Source organism: Symphalangus syndactylus, chromosome 6 (genome assembly GCF_028878055.3).
Source record: "Symphalangus syndactylus isolate Jambi chromosome 6, NHGRI_mSymSyn1-v2.1_pri, whole genome shotgun sequence".
Taxonomy (NCBI): domain Eukaryota; kingdom Metazoa; phylum Chordata; class Mammalia; order Primates; family Hylobatidae; genus Symphalangus; species Symphalangus syndactylus.
This window is the reverse complement of record NC_072428.2, coordinates 49,507,906-49,529,035: the sequence shown is the minus strand read 5'-3', so window position 1 is coordinate 49,529,035 and position 21,130 is coordinate 49,507,906. Positions and strand designations below refer to the sequence as shown.

Below are 21,130 nucleotides of genomic sequence, written 5' to 3'. Positions count from 1 at the left end.
AAAAAATAATTTTGTTAATGATATTTAACTTTTTATTTCATCTCCAAATTATTTAGCTGTATTATGTATGTTGAGAGTTTATTATGTTTTCAAAAATTTTCCTGTTAGCATTTTTAGTAACCTTTCAAAATATATTATTATTTATTGTAATTTCTTGACCACATACAGACTTCTTATACATATAGTAATAAAGAGTTTTTCTGAGCCAGCTCTCTAGTTCCAGTAGTCTCTCAAGGCTCTCCTTTTCTGTTTCTCCTCACTGACCTTTCATTATATTTTATTATCTGTTATTTCTGATAAGCTTTTCATTCATCTGCCAAATGTCAAAAAATCTCATTATATTCATTGTGGTTATATTTAACTCATAAATTAATTTGGGAATGTTGGCTCTTTGCAATATTTAGTCTTCTGCACCAAGAACATAGTATCTTGCACAGCCCTAATACAACCTCTTTCTTATTCTCTGAAAATACCGTTTTATACCTTCACTCTCAGCTTCTGAAACTGCCTCATACATCATTGGAAAACTAGAAGCAATCATATAGGACTTCCTCATTTTCCACTACCAATTTACCATACATCTTCACATAGCTTTTCATCTTTGAAAATGCCTATAAGAGGCCAAATCCTCCACTAATGCTGTTCATATCTTATTCTCTTAATACCCAAAGAAATTGGTCTTGCAATTACCTGATTCTCTTCTACATCATCTCTCTACTGGAAAATTACTATAGGTTACACACATGCTCCAGTATCTGCTATCTAAGGGAAGTCTTCTGTCAAAATTACATTTCCCTTACAGTTCCCCCAATTCTCACAGCAAATCATCTTGAAAGATGAGTCTATACCCAAAGTTTCCACATCCTTTTCTACCATCTATGGCTCATGCCACTGTAATCAGTCTTCTCTGCCCTCAGCCCCACATTACTACAATTGTGCTTGTCAGAGTCAGCAATAACGTTCCTACACCAAACTCAGTATCACTTCTTTTATATATATATACATATATATATTTTATTATACTTTAAGTTCTAGGGTACATGTGCACAACGTGCAGGTTTGTTACATATGTATACATGTGCCATGTTGGTGTGCTGCACCCATTAACTCGTCATTTACATTAGGTATATCTCCTAATGCTATCCCTCCCCACTCCCCCCACCCCACAACAGGCCCCGCTGTGTGATGTTCCCCTTCCTGTGTCCAAGTGTTCTCTTTGTTCAATTCCCATCTATGAGTGAGAACATGCGGTGTTTGGTTTTTTGTCCTTGCGATAGTTTGCTGAAAATGATGGTTCCCAGCTTCAGAATGATCGAATTCTGTCAAATGTGGCTGAATGTGTGAGCAGGTTGAAGATAAAGAAGTGATACTGAGTTTGGTATCACTTCTTTATCTTCATCCTGCTCACACATTCAGCCACATTTGACAGAATTCGATCATTCTCTCCTTTTGGGAGCATCATTTTTTACTCTCAGGCCACTACAATCAACAGGTTTTCTAAGTACTCCACTGGATTCAGTCTTTACTTGGCCAACTTCTTCTCTTCAACGTGACATCTAAATATTGAAGCAGCTTGTGGCTCCACTGCAAGCCTCTTTTTCTTCTCATTCAATATTCTCTGGCAATTTCATCATCCTATAGGTTTAAATGCATATCACCTTCCAAGGACATGACTTCCTCTGAAGCACAAACTCATTTAGCTAATTGCTGATGTGACCTTTCTGCCTGGATGGCTAGTAAGCATTTCACTTTTAATCCAAAACTGAGTGTTTGATTCAGTCTCCTACAATTTGTTAATACCACAATTTTTCTTGTTATAAAAAACAGCAGGCTGGGCGCGGTGGCTCACGCCTGTAATCCCAGCACTTTGGGAGGCCGAGGCGGGCGGACCATGAGGTCAGGAGTTTGAGACCAGCCTGGTCAACATAGAGAAACCCCATCTCTACAAAAAATATAAAAACAAAATTAGCCAGGTGTGGTGGCACACATCTGTAGTCCCAGCTACTCAGGAGGCTGAGGTGGGAGAATCGGTTGAACCCGTGAGGCGGAGGTTGCAGTGAGCTGAGACCATTCCATTGCACTCCAATCTGGATGACAGAGTGAGACTCCATCTCAAAAAAAAAAAAAAAAAGTTCTGAAGATGGATGGTGGTGATAACAACACAACAATATGAGTGTACTTAATGCTGTTGAACTATACACCTTAAAAATGGTTAAGGTGGCCCAGAGATAAAAGGATGGTTCAGCATACACATCAAACAAGGTGATACATCATATCAACAGAATGAAGATTTCTTGTAATCTTATATATTTCAAAAAGATAGACATGTTCTAACATTAACTATTCTTCAAATGCCTTTTGAATCAGATTTACCATCTTGCAAACTTTCTTATTAAGTTAACATATATATCATTCTGTATTTGTGGGCATCATATTTGTAGCTTTCCAAAAATTATATTTTGACACAAAGACTTTATGACTCAAGGTTTATGACTCATGTGTCTGACAAAGAAAATTTTTTTTACGTTTTATAAACAGTTAAGTGGGAATTTTCACATCATTGCCTATGATGACAAATGAGTATAAAAGGGCTTAGAGATTAAAAGCTATATTCCATAGTAAATAAAATACATCTTTATAATTTACATATCTCAAAAAATTTTTAAGCAATTTTGTAAGAACATTTTCAATGTTACCATGTAGAGAGCATTTAATTGTGATAATGTTTTCAGTCTCCAACTCTAAGCATGTATGCATGCATGTGTTTTCTTAGACGACTTTTTGTTTCGAATTGTACCTCCTTTATTGGCATGAATAATCCTGTTTCCTTTAAAAAACTCTTCTTTTTTCTTTGCATGTTAATTGGGAAGACTTGAAATGTAAGGCCTCAGGCAATATTTCATTCATTTTGAGTTAAAATTTAAAAAGCCTATTCTTTACAGCTTAAAATAAGCAAAATGGAAATAAAATTGGGAATGCAAAATGGTTCGGTCATATGGAAAAGTCTGGCAAAGTTTTATTAACCTAGACATACACTTACCACATAACCAATCAGTTTTACTCTGAGGTATTTTCCCAAGTGAATAGACAATTTATGTTCATGTCAAAACCTGTACATGAAAGTTTATGATGGCTTTTTCATAATCAACAACATAGGAAACAACAGAAATGTCCTTCAACTGGTGAATGGATAAACAAACGATGATAGATCCATACAATTGGGTACTATTCAGTATTAAATGAGGAAGGACTGCTAGTAGATACAAGAATATGGATGCATCTCAAACATATTATTCTAAGTGAATGAAGCTAGGCTCAAAATGTATAATGTCATTTATATGACATTTTGGGAAAGACAAAATAATAGTGACAGTAAACAGATCAGACAGTTGACAGGGGCTTGGGAGGGGGAGGGGAGGAATACAAACAGGCACCTGAGAATTTTTGTGGCTGATGAAATTTCTGTGTCTTGATTTTGGTGGTGGTCTCATGACTATATACATTTGTCAAAACTTGTAAAACTGTATATTAAAAAAGGTGAATTTTACTGTATGTAGATTGCACTTTAATGAATAATGAAAAAAGGAAATTACAGTGTTAAATAAATGAGTATGAAGCTTTTAATATTCTGTTTCTACAGACTTCAAGTACCCATAGGAAAATTCCACTCGTGTTATTATTTTTGTGAAGAATTTTAGTTTGACTCTTTTAAAAATATAAACATATTTTATTTTTCGTGAATTAAACTTGCCAATTCACTTATTGAATCAATTTCTAAGTTCATTATTTCTCCTTGTATACATTTTCTAGGTGCCACTTTTCTCCTTGCTGAAATTATTTTATTGGGAGTGTTTGGGGATAAACTTTTCAATGTCATTTTTACTTTGTCCTAATTCATTAATAATGGCTCAGCTGTGCCTGGAATCACAGGTGTGCAGTTAAGTTTCCTCAGCACTTTTGAATATATTTCTCCCTTGTCCTATTGCTGCTATTGATAGTCCACTATAATCTAGTTGTCTTTACTTAGTGGGTAATCTGTCTTTTATTTCTGGGAGAATATAAAATGTTTTCATTGATATTGATACTCTACAAGTTCAGTACAGTATGAATTCCTCTTTGTTTTCGTGCCCAATACTTGGAAAACTGTCTATTTACTCTTTAAGTATCACTGGTGGAAGAACACAGTAACACCAAGACATATAAGCCATACTGGATTGCCAAAGGTCAATGAGGGGAAGACCTCACATATACAGACTCCTCAGGGAGCAGTCATATTGAATAGGAAATAGTCCAGGGTGAAAGGACCATAAAGAAGGAAGCAGCATGCCACATAAGTAAGGAAACCCACCTTATTTTCTGGGACAGAGGGCTGGCCACATGAGGAAACTTTGTGTCCTGCTCTATTTAGTTAATTTAGAAACAAGCCATCAGTGCCTCCCTTGTGGAATAGAAACACAGAGCCTAGGCGCTTACATAGTGAAAGAAGAATACAGGAATACCAGGCCAGGAAACACATCCATGAAGATTAATTGTCATCCTGAATCTGGGCCAGCATTTCCAGGGAAGCCATTTGAGTTGAGAAAGTAAGTCCCTCGGAACATAGGGGTAAAATAGAGGGAAGAGATCATGGATCAGAAGACAGGGCAGCCTCTCTCAGGACAAGGCTCTGGCTCACCTTTGGCTCCAGGGAGAGTGAGGCAGGGGACAACAGAATCTCCTTTGGGCAGCTCTTTCAATATCGACTCAATATCTACTTCCTCCGGGACCCTGCAGCTTTTATCTCTGCTCCCTGACCCCAGCAAGAATGAAGGAAAGTCTGAGTATCTGAACCCAAGAACTCAGTCTGGTAACTGCTCTAGGGCTAGAGGGGCTCTCTCCCTGGCAACCTGTATGAAAGTAGTTTCTACTAGTTCTTCACAGGTGTGAGACCAAGAAAGTAATCTTCTTCCTATATAGGAAACTACCCAAATTCTGTATTAGCTGTCTGTCTGCATCCACTGCTATCTCTAGGGTAGACCTGCAGATAAGTGGAAGGAATAGAAGGGCCCTGACATCTGATCTCACTAGGACTTTTCAGACACTTAACCCAACTTGGCAAAATTAAACCAACTGAACACTGCTGAAGAAAGCCATGTCTTTTCTTCCCATTTCGACTGGAACATCCTTGAACTTCAAACAATCCCTAGGAAAGTCTGAGTGGTCGGACAGCTAGGCTTCTCACAACCTGAGGTAAGGACTTTGTATTTATTTCAGGGAAAGGTGTGTCTCTAGGTAAGTTGAGTAGGAAAAATGGAGTCCAAAGCATACTCTGAGAACTTAAACTACTCGGTCTGCCAGATTCCCTAGTATAATGTTTGGGCTTCATAGCCTGTTCCAATTTGTCTATTCTTAATTTTCTGAACCTGAAAAGAGAACCAATAAGGACTGTGCTACAGCCCAGGCACGGGTATCTGCTTCCTGGTGGAAATCGCAATACTTGTCTTTAGACCCTGTGTGCTCTGCTGGCTGCCAGTAACGCATTTTTGCATCTATCAAATGATGAATATCCTAAAGGGCCATCTAAAAAGTGACGATATGTCAATTGCATGTTCTTATACCTTTTAATCATTAAGGTACTAATGGCCCCATAAGAGGCCAGTGGAAACCAGTGAAATATGAAAACATAGATGCCGTATATGGGGAAATGATTGACAGAGGATGCTTCACTTCAAAATCTTTAACTGCATGTTCAGAGTTGGCTTTATCTATCCAGTTTCACAATGCACACAGACTCCGGTCAATCTTAGGCCCTTGTCCTTCTCCTTGGCTTCTCCATGGGATTGGGTACCACAATGCCAATAGCTGCTTTCTGGAAAAGGAGTTCCTCCCTATTCCTGTAGTCCTTCTACCAAGTTTAAATGTTCTGGCCCTGCAGAAGGGAGAGTGAACATCTGGTCAAAGGCAGGAGAGGGGATAGAATTATTGAGGATAATTACAGCATATAATGATGCTCTCTTGTTCCCTTTCATCATTTCTCCCAAAGACAAACATCCTGATCTTCCTAGGAAGGACCTCATGTATTATATTTCGGAGCCCTTCCAAGCTCACATCTTCATATAACCTGTTTTAAATAAACAGGTTTGCATCGACCCTAAAGTATTTAGCTCTAAATGCAACACCTTCTCAAATACAACATTCTCTTGTCTCAGACAGTCCATTATCCCTTCTCTCTCAAGCTTCTGTAGAATGTGGGGCTGGCCAAGAGAGAGGGAACTAAGGTGGACAAGTTTTAGCCTACTAATGAGGCTTTCATCTACCGCCTTGAGAAATGCAAACAAATGTGGCTGTAAGTTCTATGGAAAAAGAAGTGAAAGTGCTTTATTGAATTTCAGTCTCTGTACCTGTCTGGAATTTCATATCAAAACAAATCTATGAAAAAAATGAACTGGATAGTTACAAGGATAATCAAGGATGTGTGTGGCAGAATATTTCTTTAATCTTAAGAGAAAGATAATTTATTGTTTTTGGAAAGATACATGTTCAGGTTTAATGTCCTAAATAATATTTTATGTGTGATCTCTTAATGTTTAGTTATTACTGTGATGTCTGTTCTCCATTTAGATGGAACTTTTGTCAAAATACAGTGAGAAGTCAGACATTCAGAAATCAAGAGGCAAAGTCAGTTATCAGTGGAAAGGGTATCATCTCAGTGGATTCAGGTCCTGGGGAGCCTCTGATATTACAAAACTAGAGTTCATCTTAGCAAAAATTCATGAAGTATCCATCTTGTTCTAGGTGATGAAAGAAACCACAGCATGGAGCTCCGGAACTCCACCTTGGGAAGTGGCTTCATCTTGGTGGGGATTCTGAATGACAGTGGGTCTCCTGAACTGCTCTGTGCTGCAATTACAGTCCTATACATGTTGGCCCTGACCAGCAATGGTCTGCTGCTCCTGACCATCACCATAGAAGCCCAGCTCCACGTGCCCATGTACCTCCTGCTTGGGCAGCTCTCTCTCATGGACCTCCTGTTCACATCTGTTGTCACTCCCAAGGCCCTTGCGGACTTTCTGCGCAGAGAAAACACCATCTCCTTTGGAGGCTGTGCCCTTCAGATGCTCCTGGCACTGACAATGGGTGGCGCTGAGGACCTCCTACTGGCCTTCATGGCCTATGACAGGTATGTGGCCATTTGTCATCCTCTGAAATACATGACCCTTATGAGCCCAAGAGTCTGCTGGCTCATGGTGGCCACGTCCTGGATCCTGGCATCCCTAAGTGCCCTAATATATACCGTGTACACCATGCACTATCCCTTCTGCAGGGCCCAGGAGATCAGGCATCTTCTCTGTGAGATCCCACCCTTGCTGAAGTTGGCTTGTGCTGATACCTCCAGATATGAGCTCATGGTATATATGATGGGTGTGACCTTCCTGATTCCCTCTTTTGCTGCTATACTGGCCTCCTATACACAAATTCTACTCACTGTACTCCATATGCCATCAAATGAGGGGAGGAAGAAAGCCCTTGTCACCTGCTCTTCCCACCTGACTGTGGTTGGGATGTTCTATGGAGCTGCCACATTCATGTATGTCTTGCCTAGTTCCTTCCACAGCACCAGACAAGACAACATCATCTCTGTTTTCTACACAATTGTCACTCCAGCCCTGAATCCCCTCATCTACAGCCTGAGAAATAAGGAGGTCATGGGGGCCTTGAGGAGGGTCCTGGGAAAATACATGCTGCCAGCACACTCCACGCTCTAGGGAAGGATCATGGCTAGCTTCCAAAATTCCTTCTCCTGAGAGTCAAAAGATTCATGTTATGAATCAAACACTAATGGTAAAACCAATACAGTGCAGAGTATAGCATTTAATAGAAAAGTGAAGGAATATAACTGGATTTGTCAAATGCTGTTTAAATCTTCTCTCCATGAAGTAATTTATAGGGCATGATTTACACTATCTAAAATTACTCTTCACTCTATTTAAAATTTAATCTTTATTTTCCCAAGAAGGCATTTAGTTTAATGGGTTCCCACCTTGGGACATGACCCCTAACCTTGGAAGTTTATATTGGATCAGAGAAAGGAAAAGAACCAGAGAAAGGAAAGTTTCAAGTGGGTGGCATAAGCAAAACCCAAACATCAAAGGGGGAGATGTCTAGAGATTTGCACAAATTTAGACCAACTGACCTTATTAAAAGGTTATATAGACTTCTTGTCTAATGCCCCAACTGGTAGTAGTTTGCTTGTATTTGCATTGTACTTGCTCTTTTTTTTCTTTCTAAACATCTGCCGTATGAAACACTCTTAACAAGTGTCTTTGCTTGTTTGTTTTTGTTTGTTGGTTCTTGACATGGAGATACTTTATAGTTCCCAAAATGCAGTTATTAATAAAATGAAGAAAATAGGAGGTGAAGGTAGTCCATAAGCAAGGTTCATGATAAACAACTCTGCTTATTTCTTGCTAATAAAAAAACAAACAAGCAAAATAGTGGTTTTCCATTATCCAAGGCTATCTTGTAACATTCCAACCATTGCAGTGTTCATATGCGTGGTGGGTGTGGATATTTAAGTCAGTGTATCTGTGTGTTTGTGCTAAAGAAGGAGAGGACAACATAATGAATTTTCCCACCAGCTTAATTATGCTGCACTACTATTAGTTTGTTTATAAGTCTGAGAATATTGAAAACAAAAGATGCGAACAAAAGCTGTGAGTTGCATTTTGAAGATTAAAAATAATATAAAATGATATAGCTAATTAAACGACACTCTTTTGGGGGATACTGCTGTTTGAAGATTTGCTAACACTTTTCAAATCAATTCCTATAGTAATTTAAAACAGTAACTGAGACTAGGTTCAGAAAGCATAGTAGTATATCATGTTTGGAAGGCAAGGCTGAGTAGAGATAATTCCTACACGTATTTATATGAATTTCCTTCCATTTTAATACAGGCATGCATTTTACTGAGTTGATGTGTGTGTGTAAAACAGATTTTTTTAACCTACTAGCATATAGTTATTTTCCTATATTATATAGTGGCAGTATACAGCACTGCAAAGAGTCTAGGGTCAGTTATCAGCGTACAGAAGTTAGAATTGAATACACCCCGCTTATTTCTATAACTTTTAGCATATTACTTAACCTGTTTGTGCCCAAGTCTGTAAGTTTGCAAAGTGTAAATTGACATTAACAATAAGACCTACTTTGTAGTGTTGTGAGGATGAAACAAGTTAGTAAATATAAATATAAAGACATCTTTATACTTGTAAACAGCATGTGTCATATAATAAGTATTTAATAAATTTAACACTTACAGAATAAATGGCCCTGAAAATACTGTTGAGTGATGGTATAATGTTACATCATATGGGTGTTTTGTAACATTATTAGCTATTTTATCATTGTTTTATCTTTAACATTGTCGTGTGTGTGTGTGTGTGTGTGTGTGTCTCTCTGTGTGTGTATGTGTGTGTGAAATCAGTAATGTCAATCTCTTGGATGTGTGACCTTTTTTCTATAGAAAATTCCTATGAGTGAAATTACTCAAACCAAGGTTAAAAATCTGTTTAATACTCTTCATATGAAAAGACAAATTGTTTTCTTAAAATGTTAAATATTTTGCATTCTTACCAGCAACATATAAGTGTACTTAGCCCACTACATATTTTTTCATGTTAAATTTTACATATAAGTAGTCTTCACTAATTGATAAGGTATAAAATTTGCCTATTTTAATTTGCTTAAGTAACTTGTTCACATTTTTCTTATTGATTTGTTGAAGTTTTTTACAGGTTAGGAACACGGAAACTTTGTTATATTTGTGGTAATAACTTCTTTTCAATTTGTTATTTGGCTTCTAATATCTGCATGGCAGAGATTTTTAGACAGAGAAATATTTAAAATATTTGTATAGTGAAGGATATCTTTTATTTTATTTTTTTTCCAGTGATTTTTACTGTTAGGATGTAATTTTCTATTCTCATTGACGTCTTTGCTGTCCATCACACAGTTCAATTTAGGTAACAATTTATATATTTTATACGTTTTGTCACTCACTCTATAATTTATGTTTAACTTTAACAATAAATGTTGAATTTATCTTTACATGTGAAAATGGTGATGTTTCAACTTTTGTCAAAGCTACCATTTTTCTAGTAATATTTTAAAGTAATCCTTTCATTTTCTGTTATTTTACTATCTTCATCAGACATGTTCTGGTAAGCTATATTTTGGCTAACTCTTCAGTTCTAGCTTCTTTCTCCTCTTTACTCTTTTGGAAGACATTTGATTCTATCATTCACATCTTAATAGCTCACTTGTAATTTGATTGTGAATATATTTAACTGATAAATTAATTTGTAATTTGAGCATTTTTTTTTTTTTTTTACAATACTCAGTCTTGCCTTCCTGAACATGGTGCATGACTATACTTCTGGAACCTAGTCTCAGTCAGTTTTAAAATGACCATTCCACACCATCATTCTAAGCTGATGCCTTGCCTCACACTTCACTAGAACAGAAGCAGTTGGCTAGAAAGCCCTCTTCAAATCTTCCACATATCTGTGCCTGCATGTACACTTCCTGTTTTCCCTCATTATAACTGCTTGAACCCGGGAGGTGGAGACTGCAGTGAGCTGAGATCGCACCACTGCACTCCAGCCTGGGCAACAGAGTGAGATTCTGTCTCAAAATAAATAAATAAATAAATTAATTAATCAATAAATAAATAAATTAATTAAAAAAGTAAGAAGTCTTTGCATGACTCCAATCCCCCTCGGTAACTGTAGCATTATTTTCAGCTTCTCTTCACAGAAAAAAAAAAAAACAAAGGGAACATTTATGCCCATTTTCTGCTCTGCTGATCTTCTATTCACATCTTAACCCACTTTCAATCAAGCTCTGGTCTCTTTCTATGGACCTGTTCTTTGTCAAAATTATCATTAATGTGCTAAATAAAATGTTCACCTCCATATTCTCCTCCATCAACCTTTCAGCAACATTGATATAATTGACCACACCCTTCTGTTGGGAAATTTTTCTTCTTTTGGCTTCCAGACACCACACAACTCTGGCTTGCTTCTTTAATCCCTAACCTTTTTTGCCTTATTGGATTCGTTTTTCTTTCTGAATATTTCCACATTCAGATGATACCAATATGGACTTCCCTGTCTTCTCAATCGAGAATCTCCTCCTGAGTAATTTCATCCACTTACATAGATTTAAGTTCTGTCTATACGCTTTTGAGTCCCAAAGACCTCACTACTTGTATAATCCACAGGCTCAAAAAATTAGCCAGGTGTGATGGTGGACACCTGTAATTCCAGCTATACAGGAGGCTGAGGCAGGAGAATCGCTTGAACCTGGGAGGAGGAGGTTGCAGTGAGGCAAGATCGCACCATTGCACTCCAGCTTGGGCAACAAGAGCGAAACTCCATCTCAGAAAACAAACAAACAAACAAAAAAACAAAAAACAATGAGATACCACATCTTGCCTGTTAGTATTATTTTTGAAAACCAAAAAAGTCAAAGCAAAACAAGTGTTGTTAGGTATGGGGAGAAAATGGAACCCGTGTACACAATTCATGGGAATGTAAAATGGTACAGCCATTATGGAAAACAGTATGGAGGTCTAAAGATTCAAACTATCACTACTGTATGATCCAAGATTCCCACTTCTGACTATGTATCCAAAGGTAATTAAATCGCTGTTTCCAAGACATATTTGCACTCCATGTTTATTGCAGCATTATGCACAATAGACAAAATATTGGAAACAATCTAAGAGTCTATCTACAGACCAATGGATAAAGAAAATGTGGTCTATTTATAAAATAGAATATTATTTACCCTTAAAAGGGAAGGACACTCTGTCATTTGCAATGACATAGACCAACCTGGAGGACATTATGCTATGTGGAATAAGCCCAACACAGAAATACAAATGCTGCCTAATTTTGCTTAATGTGGAAGCTAGAAAAGAGTCTAACTCAGTAATAGAGAGTACAATGGTGTTTGCCAAGGGTTTGGGGTGACTGTGGGAGGAAAGGAAAAATATTAGTCAACAGATACAAACTTTTATTTTTAAGATGAATAATTTCTGAGGTTCCAACATATAGCATGGTGACTGAAGTTAATAAAAATGTGTACTTGAAATTTGATGTAGAAGTAGATATCGTGTGCTCTCACAACACACATGCACAGAGGGTAAGTATGTAAGGTGATTGATATGTTGCTATGTTAATTAGCTTGCATGTGGTCATCATTTCACAGGGTATATGTATATCAAATCATCACATTTTATACCTTAAATTCATTCTAGTCATATTTGTCAACCATATCTCAATAAAGTTGGAAAAAAAAGAAAACTATGGGCAAATTATACATATAATAAACATAAAAAATCCTTTGAAAACATTTCTAAAGCTGCTTTGTCCTCATTACAGAAATGTAAAATATTACCTCTGCTGGAATATGAACTACAGCCAGGATTTGAGTAGTACAAATTAGATGAGATGACTTGCAGTGTAGAGCCCTCTAGGCTTTCAGCCTAGAACAGGAAGGAACACAGAGTAATGACAGCAAACAGTGAAACTATAGGATAATAATTCCTCCTCAGTGACAAGAGGCCCCACCACCGCTTTGGACTCCAGGAAGCACTCAGACAATAACATCTGTGAAGTGTGCCCTGCATGCTAAGAAAAGGGTGAACTGACAGATCCTTCTCTCCATCAAGTCATCCACAGTCCAGTTATTTCTGTCTCTGCTGCTAATTGTGCCAAAAGTAACCACAAAATCTGGAGTCAACTGCTAGAAGTTTTGCAAGAACAAAGGCCAAGGAGATGCACTAGTGCCTTGGTGAGTAGCTACAGGGAGCTACAGGGAGTAGCTACAGGGAGCTGAAGCAAGGGACTGAAAAAAAGTTAGCTACAGGGAGCTACAGGGAGTTAGCTACAGGGAGCTGAAGCAAGGGACTGAAAAAATGAGAAGTCTTGGAAAATATTCTCCAGTCCTTGAGGATATGAAGTCCTATGTGTGACTGATATTTGGTGGAGAAGAATGGACCTAGCTCTTTCCCCACTCCAACCAACCAAAATCTTTGTTGAAAAGCATATTGTGTATTGTCACTAATTCTGGGAAGGCTGGGGCCATTGGTTTTCATGAAGTGTGACTATGAAACATGAAAATCAGACAAGGCAATCTTGATCTGAGGAATGCTTCTAAGAGAAAATGAATACACCTGCCCTATAGGCCCGCTTCTCTACCAAGCACATGGAGATGTCCACTCATTCTTGCTGGCACCAAATGGTGATATTCAAAAGAGTTGGCATAATTTTTTAGAGTTGCTAAGTATATAAAGCACTAACTTCATCAATTTTGTTAATTATACTTCATCTCTGTCTTATCAATTAGCTAAATAATAACAGCATCAATTCATGAATATCATGATAATAAAAAAATTCAGGTAAATATTCAAAAAAGTCAAGTGTTGGCTGTACATATTATTGTAATTATAAAGGAAGGGAAAATATATCTTTATTTTATGAAAGCCAATAAAATAAATCAAACCTCTTAAAATATTTGGTAAGAAAAACTAATAACGTGTTGCTTTTTAAAATAAACTTTTAAATTTTGGAACAATATTAGGCTTACAGAAAAATCGCAAAGATGCTAAAGAGAGTTTTTCACACACACATCTCTCAAGTTTGTTTCTTCTAATGTATTCCTCCTTCATTAGTATATATACTTGTCAAAATAAGAAACCAAAATTGATACATCGCTGTTAAACTATTCAGATTTTGCCATTTTATTCAGATTTTATTATCTTTTCCATTAGTATTGCTTTATGTTCCAGGATCCAATCCAATATACCGTACTCCATATAGGTATCTTGTCTCTTTAGTCAGCTTTGATCTGATATTTCTCAGTCTTTACTTGTTCATAACCGTAAGGGTTTTTTAATGAAGGGAAATAGGGTTTACAGAGCTGCAGAACAATTGTTATTTTTAAAATGTTGTTTATCAAGAAGGATTTTTGTTTCCTGATCCTGATCAATGTGATGTTTTAGCAAATAGCGAAATACACTGGCTTATTAGTCTCAAATAAAAATTATTAATCACAATCTAGAATTCATCTGTACAAGGTTTGTAGTGGACAAAAAATTAAAATAAGGATGAAAAGGAAAATTAAGAATGTGCTGTGAAGAAACTTAAAAGGCGGACTGAGAAATTTGGAGTTTACTCAACATTGGAAACCACTAGACATCTGGAGCACAGAAGTCATTTATATTAATCCTCACTTGCCTGTAGTTGTTAGTTTCCTCTGGCCACCCTGAATAACCCGGGTAGATCCAGTACTCCCACCTCTTGTACTGATGCAAGAGATTAGAAGCTTCTCCAGATACTGTATTAGCAAAGGGGAATTATAAAAGACTTGTATTATCTAAGCAATACTTTGAAAGACTGGCAGATTACAAAGATGGTTGAAAACAAACAGGATCAAATGGAACAAGGATAAAATAAAGTTCTATATCTAGGTTTATGGGAAAAATCAGTTACATAAATGGAGGATGGGGGATACTTAATCTGATGATCAATACTTCACGAGAAAAAGTTTACGAGGTTTTGTGACCTCAATTTCAATATGAGTCCTGAGGGTCATATGTTTACTAAAAATTCAGTCCCCATTTGGAGAGGTGTCAATCTCACCATAGTACACAGGACTCAAACTCATTAATGGTTTGTTGAAAGGTGAGTATGTGAGGAATACTGTGCTAAACCCTATTCCAATACTTGAAATCAGAATTAGAGGTGTTTTAAAGCATTTTATACTAAAAAGCTTGGAAAATAAAAGAAAAGCACAATGAAGAAATTCAACATTATGCTTTTACTTCCTATTAACTGGAGTTAACTTACAAGAGAGTTTATATAAGAGCTGTAAATAACAATGCCTAGAGGAGGACACTCCCATCCCTGATCACAACCCCATTTCAGAAACTTCTATGGGGACACTTCGACAGTAGACTTTTGATGAACTTTATATCCAGTCATTTAAAAAATTATTACAACAAGATACTTATACTGTTTAGGCACAAACAGATATGCACATTATATTAAAACTTTTAATAAGTATGGGCTAGCAAATAATGCATGATATCCTTGGTAATATCCTTTTGTAAATTTTATTAAGTAAAAGACAGCAATAAAGTTAGATCCCACATCTTGAGCAACAGTTGGATCCCATATCTGGAGATAGAATCTTCACTGTCTTCAGAGTTCTGTTTGTTGGGTGACAGTTGGGAGCTAAATTTCTGAAAATCATACTGACATACCCTGTATCCATCTCCCTGTCCAGATAAATAAAGTTATATATAATATGGGCTAAGAAAAAAAGCATTTAAATAAATATACTGATGGCAATTGCTTAGCCACAGAATGCAATTTACAGGCGTAAGCAGTCCAGCATTATCTAGTCAGCATTTTAGTCATATTCTTTCTAGTCTTGTTTAAACAAGCAAATATGGCTGATACTTTTGGCTGATACTTTTGATACTGTTATATAACATAATATTTTTATTAAGTTAGAAATATTTTTTCTTTCATTAACTCTATTTAGATCACTTTATTTCAATTTCTGCATAGTTTTCCATGTAACATATGAGCTACAATTTATTTGACCAGTGCCCTGTTTGCAAAAGTTGAGCATATTTTGCTTATTTCCTTTCCTTGTTTCTGTATTTATAAGTAAAAGTGTCTATCTGCACAAATCTTTCTGAATCACAATGGTTGCAATATTTTCAGGATTTGTAATACATATTTTCAAAATTTTTTTCTGGCAAGGCTGAGCCAATTTGTATCTCTCTGCATACTAGTAAAGTATGAGGAGTTTACTTGCTGCACCTGCCAACCCCACATATAAGCATGACACACATGCCTTGCCTACATGGTTCCAAACTATATTCATTCATTATACGTATTCATAGCCATCATGCACTAGATACTGTTCCTGCCCATGGTAATAAAAGGATGTAAAAGAAAATCTGATCCTGTCGCCATGGTGCTTATAGTCTAATCAGGGAGACAGAGTATTGATGAAACAACTGCACTCAGCCACTAGTTCAGTGTGGACACTGACCACAGTAAATTTGAAAATAAACCTAGAAACCATTATGTTTTGATAGGTGATATGTTCCCAAAACAAAAATTCCTAGTTTCTTATCTCCTTGCCTTGTAACACACACTAGAATGATACCTCCTGGGCCTCTGCTACCTAATAGAGATCTTATCAAAAAGTCTTGTGCTGCTTTTCCATAATGAAGCCTGTGCTTCCTTGATTGGAATCTTGTCTATGCAAATTACAAAGGGACAGGCAATAGCGGACCCAGCTCTATCCTGTATTTTATGGCCCTGTCCTGCAGAAATCCATTTTCTAGCTTGCAACCTATTCCTCTTTCTCCTCCTGGACTAGTTAAAGCAAGTATTCCTAGTTCCATAGTGATGCCTTTGAAACTCTGGCCCCCAATTTAGGCCCTAAGAACTCTATTGGACTTCATAGAACACATTGATCCCAAGTTTAATAGCATTTTATCAGATTTCACACATCCCTTCTATACATTTCTGCTAGCTTTCTTGGGGTCAGGATCCTGGTGCTGGTACAGGTGCAGAGTACAGCATAGGGCTCTCTTGACCTCTTGATTGCGCAGGCAGTAAATGATGGGATTGAGCAATGGTACAATGACAGCATACAGTACAGAGACCAACTTGTTGGTGTCAAAAGCTGAGAGTGCCTTTGGCCGAGCATAGATGAAGATACTGGCTGCATAGAAGATTATCACGACAGTGAGATGAGAGGCACAGGTGGAAAAGGCCTTATAGCGTCCAGCAGCCGAAGGAATGTGCATCACAGCACCAGTAATGGCCACATAGGAGGCCCCAGTGACAGAGAGTGGCCCTAGAAGAATAAAAATGGCCAGGATGAAATCTGTAAGCTCTGCTGTGGACATGTCAGTGCATGAGAGGTTGAGCAATGGAGAGACATCACAGAAAAAGTGGTTGATGATGTTGGGGCCACAGTAAGAGAGGCGAGAAATAAGAAAAACTTTGACCATGGAGATGCCAAAACCTCCAGCCCAAGAGCCAGCAGCCATCTGCACACACAGCCGGCCACTGACAACGACTGGGTAGTGGAGAGGATAGCAGATGGCCACATAGCGATCATAGGCCATAACAGCGAGAAGGACACACTCAGTGCAGCCCAAGCCAAGGAAAAAGTAGAGCTGTGTCATGCATCCCTCAAAGGAGATTAGCTGTCCATGATCCTGTTTGGACCCAACAAAGCCAGCAAGCATCTTGGGAATAGTAACAGTGACATACCAGATCTCCAGAAAGGACATATTAGCTAGAAAGAAGTACATGGGTTTGTGGAGGGTGGAATGGTTCCTAATTGCCATAATGATGAGTGTGTTCTCAGTCAGCACCAACACATAGGCCAGCAGCAAAAGGGCAAACAATAGGACCTGTAGTGGCACAGGAGCAGGGAAGCCCAGCAACACAAACTCACTCACTCTCCCACTATGGTTCCTCCACTCCATGTCATTGGTCTCTCTTACTACTCTTCAGGAGATGAGAATAGAGAGTCTTCAGTAGGCCGCAACAAGAACCCAGCCTTTCTCTTAATGGGCTTATAATGGTCGAATGCCACATAAGGAGTTGATGTAATTAATCACTGAGCTGAGGCCACTGCTCTCTTCTTTAATCTGGAAATGAGCTAAGGCAAACATACAAAAATAAATGTTTTTTTATTGGGAACAAGACAGGAAGGAGTCTGTTCTGACCTTTGGAGAAGCATGCATTGAGATGCACTGGGGAAAAATGACACTATTTTGTCCCCAAAGAACATAGATCAAAACCAAAAAATTCAAAGAGTCTCGGCTGCCCTAAAATGAGAGTTTGTCTTTGAGTTGGATCATGACTCTGTTTTGAGGAAATAAGTTACACAATGGAGGAATAACAATCACATATAACACAATTGAGTTATTATTAGTTCAGGCACCGTTATTAATGCAGGCACTGCTGTAAAACCTTTGCAGTATTAATTCGCTTGATCTTAACAACAATCCTGTGGGCTAGTAGTACTAATAGCTACAACTGTATGCCTAAAAAAACTGAAATATAGATTTAAGTGACTAATTCTGGGTTGCAGAAATAGCAAGAGGTAGAACTGGGAAGTCAGGACCTTGGAGCTTCCAAAATATTTAGGTGATGTAAAGGAGGGACTGTACAATACATCTTGGATGTACAGCTGGGAGACAGAATCTTTGAGACTCAGCTACAGAAACAGTTCCTTCCTGCCAGGAGGAAAGAAAGACAAAAGCAGAACACAAGAAGGTCACAGCACCTGTAGAGTGGAAGTCTACGGAACCCAGTACTTACAAGGAAGACCTGAGATTCACTGGGAAATCAGATTAGGAAATGGATGCTGGATGGCAGAAAGACTAAGAATTACAAGGTGCTGGAAGTTGTACTAAGTATATTGAAATGAGGATAGAGTATCTTCCTTTAACATTAAAGCCCATATAAAAACATACATTTACTAGGATACTCTGTTTACCTTGGTATCAAAGATAAAAATTTCCCTTTCCCTTTAAAAACTTCAAGCCATTTTTGTGTCTCATGTAGAAAAGAAGTTGGGATTTTTACATGGGAGTGGATATGAAGGAAGGGTTATTTTTACCCTGTGCCCCTGTACAGTTATAGCATTGGGAGAGAGTGTGGAGTTTAGAAAGGAGAATGGGGTAGAGTCAGCTGAGCATCTGGGTGTGATTTCTTCTCAGATTTCTTACTTTTTAGTCTTAAATCTGTCCCTATGAGGTTAGTGGGGGCAGAATGTGCTCACAAATTAAAACAACCTGCTAATAATTTTATGCCTGACTTTCTCTTCTCTGTATGCTCTGCTGTCATTACTTGAGCATTGCTCAGTACTTGAGCCCTTGAATTTCTCTTAATACTGTAATGCAATTACAAAATACCTATGTCCCTGGCTTTCATTTCCCATCACTCTCATTCTTTCCATTCACACCCACAATTTTATTTATTTCAAAATTGATGGTTGATCAGCAATGCTCTAGACCATGGGCTAAGAGCTGTGGTATACAAAGGTTCATAGACACATGCTGAGTCTTCAGGATCTTATAATCTAGTTATAGGGGCATATCTTCACCTTCTCATCCCTGAAAGTTTAAGCTACATGCCTATCCCAATGCCATACATGTACATACATAGATAAGTGGGAACATCAAACTTACAATTGCTGTTTATGACCTTAGCCTTGATCCTTTCTCCTCAATACCTACCTCATACACCCTTCTTTTTGCTTTTGATCCTTTTGGCCTCGGACTTTCATTCATATCCTTTGGTCACTTCAACCTTCATGTTTGATGCTCTGCACACTTGAAAATAATAGCCTTTCACACATGGACTCCCAACTGACTTTTCTGCTTATAGTCTTACCCTTAAAGGTGAGACCTTAGCTCAAAACTGACCATTTTACTCTCCTTAAAACTCATCCATAGTCCCTTTGTGTACACAATAAATGCTCAAATCATTTAGCCTACAGGTACAAGGCCTATAGGCACTTCGTGATTTTGCCACTGCTTCCACCTAAACCTTATTTCTTACCACAGTCTACACTGTATTTTATACCTTGCAGCTCTCAGCACACACCATGTGTATCACCTCATAGCTTTCCTCATGCTGCAATCTCCATGAACTACATCCTATTTAGCCTTCACGTCTTGGTTTATAAGGCTTCTATCCATGGAGACATTAGGTACTTTTTTTTTTTAAACCTTTCCCTTCACAGGTTCGGTGAGATTCCTGTGGTTACTTGTCTCATTAGAGTCCATGAAAGCCTATTTATCATTTTGCTTGCTATATCCCTGCAGCTGTTGATCAGGTGGATGTAAAGGAGGACCTCTGTAGCTGAAGTGGTTCCACATGTCCTTAATGGTGGAGTATGGAGTGGATATAATTCTATGGATGTCACAGGAGTTCCACAAATCTACTATGTCTAGAATAACCTTTCCCAAGCAAGTTATTCCTCTATTACAATAAATGGCATTAGCTTTCATACAGTCTCCTATGCAAGCCATCTGGAAGTTTCCTAGATATTCTGTACCCATCCACCCTTTCCCCCAACACACATCCCACACTTAACTAATCCAAGTTCTAGCTAAAATGCCTCTTTAATTATCTCTCATATCAGTCCCTTTTCTTCTGTCCTATTTCTACTGCCTTCCTCCTAGTTCCTCACAGCAGGTCCTTGGTAGTCCTTGATTTAACTATTTTGATAGGATCTTACCTGATCTTTTTTCCTCCAGCCAGTACCCTCATCAGTATAACTGTCACTTGTTTTCAGAGTCATATTTCTCTATAGAAACCGCTGACAACAAGAGCATCCAGTTTTTGAGAACACATACAAAATCCTCCAGTAAAGAATCAAAACGTATTTCCTTTTAGCTGTTATACAGCAATCTAATCATTGCCTACTATTTAACTTTTTAAAAACATGTCATGACATTATATAACTCTGTAACTTTACACGTTTCTGTCAAAAACACCCATTCTCTTCCTAGGAATTTTTCTCGTAATGTTTTAGTCCCTTAGTTATTACCCCTCCAAAAGTACCCATATTTCTATACACTAGATTATTTGTTGGAGCATCTATCTCTCCTTCTGACAGTAGTTCCTGTTATAAGGTTTCACTTACTGATTATTAAAGGTTTATAATGTGGTTGCATGAATGCATGGCAAAATGGAGAAAGGTATGATGTGGGCAGAACAGATGAATTGCAGATAACAGGAATGGAATATAAAGAAAAAAGTATATAAAAAGGATTTTGGTGGAAATGGTCAGGAATAGAGAATTTAAGTGGGTAACTGAGAATATGACAGAGTTGGAATTATATGCAAGTAAAACATGCATTGATTGTAGATCTGCAGGGACCAGACAAAACATGAGGAAGTTAGATTAAGTGCAAGAAGATTGGATTTACATGAATAAGATATAATATTTGGGAAAAATGAACTTGCTATATAGACAATAAACCAATGAGAGATAAGGTGGAGATAACTAGAATATTGAAAGGATA

General features: G+C 37.7%; 3 protein-coding genes across 3 annotated transcripts in view; 1 reads left to right on the top strand and 2 right to left on the bottom strand.

Annotated features, from left to right (window-relative positions):
* LOC129483902 (olfactory receptor 2AG2) overlaps positions 1-21,130 on the bottom strand; it is a 157,375-nt gene that overhangs the window by 18,972 nt on the left and 117,273 nt on the right. The window lies entirely within an intron of this gene.
* Positions 6,183-12,038, top strand: LOC129483901 (olfactory receptor 2AG1). The gene has a single exon (XM_063641163.1). The coding sequence runs from the start codon at positions 6,795-6,797 to the stop codon at positions 7,743-7,745; it is 951 nt and encodes a 316-aa protein (XP_063497233.1). The 5' UTR covers positions 6,183-6,794; the 3' UTR covers positions 7,746-12,038.
* On the bottom strand, positions 12,624-20,738 carry OR6A2 (olfactory receptor family 6 subfamily A member 2). Its single transcript, XM_055282588.2, has one exon. The coding sequence runs from the start codon at positions 17,570-17,572 to the stop codon at positions 16,589-16,591; it is 984 nt and encodes a 327-aa protein (XP_055138563.1). The 5' UTR covers positions 17,573-20,738; the 3' UTR covers positions 12,624-16,588.